Raw genomic sequence first — 3,299 nt, 5'->3', positions numbered from 1 at the left:
AGCCACACCTACCTAAAACGGCTCGTTCTAACACGCCCCCACATACCTACGTCACTATTTGGGCGGCGTTATGCAACTCTTCCCAGATAGTGACGTAGGATGTGGGGGTGTGTTAGAACGAGCCGTTTTAGGTAGGCGTGGCTGACTCTGAACTTTTATAAAGAATATCTCTTTGGATTTGAGACTTTAGTCTTTGCAACTTTACAGATCTTCTTTATGCACCAAGAGCTTGTAACACTCCAAAGAGAAAGGAAAAATTGAAATCGCATCATATGACCCCTTTAATGTAATATTAACACAATACAGTTCAAATTTTAATCAATACTTTACATCTGCTTTAGTGTGTTAGTCAATACATCAAAATAAGTGTACTTCTTTAAAGCACAACAAAAGATAATTAAAACTTACCCTAAAATTACAATGTTTTCTTTCTAAAGTGTACTTAAGTGTGTTAAGAAACATCGTCATGAAAGTATCTTTCTGTAATTACACTTATTTCATTAATATTATATTATCTGCATGTTTTTTTAATTTACTTTTATAATTTGAAGTACAATACAAGTGCACATTCAATACAATTAAACGCTTCTTTTTTTTACAAATGGTGTAGTATTGTTTTATCATTCATACTGTATCTATTGCATTTTCATTTGATACTATTGATGGTAGTGAAGTAAGACGTCTTCTCCTTTATAGGTTGGACTCACACCGTTGCACGTGGCTGTCCATCATAACAACTTCGATGTGGTCAATCTTTTGCTCAGCAAAGGCGGATCACCACACAGTGCCGCTCGGGTATGACACTATTTATCGCCCTGCTTAACACACTGAAAACACTCTGTCTTAATCATTATTTTGAGGTATTTTTTCTAGCCACAAAGTGCATTAACCTGTTAACTTGCTCATTTTTTTCTCTCCTCAGAATGGCTACACTCCGCTCCACATTGCTTCCAAACAGAACCAGGTGGAGGTAGCGAGCAGTTTACTGCAGCATGGAGCTTCTGCCAATACTGAGTCATTGCAAGGGGTCACACCGTTACACCTAGCCTCCCAAGAGGGCCAACCAGATATGGTGTTGCTGCTTATCTCTAAGCAGGCCAATGTAAATCTGGGAAATAAGGTAAGATTACTGTACTTCCATTTTTGCATTCTTTTTTTTTTTTTAAACCAAAGTTATCCCCCTTCCAAAAGCAATTGCATTGATGAAAAGAGCAGAAACAAAGCAAATTTACATTTCCTTGAAAGCGAGTATTTGAATGGCAGCAAAAAGGTGTTATAGGAGTCAAATCATGAGGATTCACATTTTTACTTGATCATTTGAGATAAAAGCGCTTGATGTACAAAGTAAGGTACACTCTCAGAGAAAAGGAAACAAAAGCTGACACTGGTTCTGAACACTTTTGTACCTTATTTAGTGATTCATGCACTGCCCACTGATAAATGAAAGGCAAAATGAAATGGCTTAATTTGCTGCTCTTAGTTTTTGAAGGATGGAGTGGTAAAATAAAATACAAAATAAATAAATAAAAGTAAATAATTGCGCTTCTGTGTCAGATTGTAAAATTTGCACCTCTCTAAGATAGCTTAAAAAAAGAAAATGGCAATTAATTAAAAAAATACATGCAAGAATATCGCACATCAGTATGCAAATATTGCAATGATATCATGGTAACACACACAATTGTATTTGTTAACATTAGTTCATGCATTTGTTAACATTAATGAACAAGATCTTCACATAACAGTATTTAATGTTAATTTGTAAATATACTAATGCATTTTTGCATTATCTACCACACACTAACAATAAAATAGTTAATATTTGTTATTATTCACTTTTACATATATTAATGTCTTTCTTAACATTAATAGCTTAATTTTTACATTTGTTAATGCATTAGTTAATGTGAACAAACATGCACACCTCTTTTCAAGCTGAACCTCTCTCAACATTATAAACACACATGCACGCATTGTGAATAGCATGCAAGATCTTGCTTTCGGTCCATATATTGACACACGTCTCTTGTCTCTCCTCAGAGTGGTCTGACTCCTCTTCACCTCGTGGCTCAGGAGGGTCATGTTGGCATTGCTGAAATACTAGTGAAACATGGGGCGTCTGTCTACGCTGCCACACGGGTAAAAACTTGCATCTCTTACAGTGAAATACAATGTTTTTTCTACGGAGTGTACATAATGATTCACATTAATATTGATAATAATACTCATTGTTGATTTCTCTTCAGATGGGTTACACTCCACTTCATGTGGCTTGTCATTATGGCAATATCAAGATGGTTAAGTTCCTCTTACAGCAACAGGCCAATGTAAACTGCAAGACCAGGGTAAATGAAAGATTGGTTTTGCTTTGTTCAGCTTTGTTTCATTTTTCAAATTACTGTAGATGTTCTTCCTTGAATTGCTATTCCTTGGAATAAGAGTAGAATCAATTTGTTTATTTTCGAGCACAATAAGACAATATTGGGATCTGAAACTCTGGAGGAGACACATTTGAGGAGCAAGAGAAGAGATTTTTCTTTCTTATGAAATCTGACTGTGAGTCTGTCCTCTTTTTGGGACTGTTAGATGGGATATACGCCGCTACATCAGGCTGCTCAGCAGGGCCATACTGACATTGTGACGCTTCTCCTGAAACATGGCGCACAACCAAATGAAATTACGTCTGTAAGAGCCCAACCTCTTTTAATTGATCACCATCATTTTTAAATATGTTGGACGCTGACAAATGCACACAAAAACATTTCCGTTTCCTACAGAATGGCACGTCAGCTCTTGCCATCGCGAAGCGCCTTGGATACATCTCAGTCATTGATGTGCTCAAACTGGTCACTGAAGAGACAGTTACCATGGTGAGTTGCAGCTTTCACAAAATTAATCTCATACAATGGCTACTGTAAAATAAATAAAAAAGACTATGTAGAAAGCCATGTGTTGTAATGAACATTTTCCTTTAAGACCACCACAGAAAAGCATCGCATGAGTTTCCCTGAGACAGTTGATGAGATCTTGGATGTGTCTGAAGATGAAGGTAAATACAGCTCTCTGTTTAATGTCATGCTTGGTTTGAGAGTTGTTAGCATTATGTTCATTAGAATTACAAGACATATGAGGACTGTTTCCTGAACCAGTAGCCTAATGCGTCTGTGGCACAAAGGCTGTTTCTATAAAGTTGGGCAGTTCCACATTTGCAAGGACAGTCTGGGCTTCTGACTCACAGTCTGTAATAGTGTTGTCACGGTACCAAAATTTCAGTATTCGGTACCAATACCAGTGAAAAT

The 3,299-nt window shown here is 36.8% G+C and overlaps 1 protein-coding gene across 1 annotated transcript in view; it reads left to right on the top strand.

The window, feature by feature from the left end:
• LOC107740021 (ankyrin-1-like) overlaps positions 1 to 3,299 on the top strand; it is a 149,865-nt gene that overhangs the window by 97,432 nt on the left and 49,134 nt on the right. The window contains exons 15-21 of the mRNA XM_016552291.1: positions 697 to 795; positions 923 to 1,120; positions 2,041 to 2,139; positions 2,247 to 2,345; positions 2,587 to 2,685; positions 2,778 to 2,870; positions 2,977 to 3,049. Of these exons, the coding sequence (XP_016407777.1) occupies positions 697 to 795; positions 923 to 1,120; positions 2,041 to 2,139; positions 2,247 to 2,345; positions 2,587 to 2,685; positions 2,778 to 2,870; positions 2,977 to 3,049 (760 nt within the window). The remainder of the gene's footprint in view (positions 1 to 696; positions 796 to 922; positions 1,121 to 2,040; positions 2,140 to 2,246; positions 2,346 to 2,586; positions 2,686 to 2,777; positions 2,871 to 2,976; positions 3,050 to 3,299) is intronic.

The sequence above is a fragment of the Sinocyclocheilus rhinocerous genome, unplaced genomic scaffold, assembly GCF_001515625.1.
Source record: "Sinocyclocheilus rhinocerous isolate Xijiao unplaced genomic scaffold, SAMN03320098_v1.1 scaffold285, whole genome shotgun sequence".
NCBI lineage: Eukaryota > Metazoa > Chordata > Actinopteri > Cypriniformes > Cyprinidae > Sinocyclocheilus > Sinocyclocheilus rhinocerous.
Note: the sequence above shows the minus strand (reverse complement) of the source record. Positions and strands in the feature narration are given on the sequence as shown.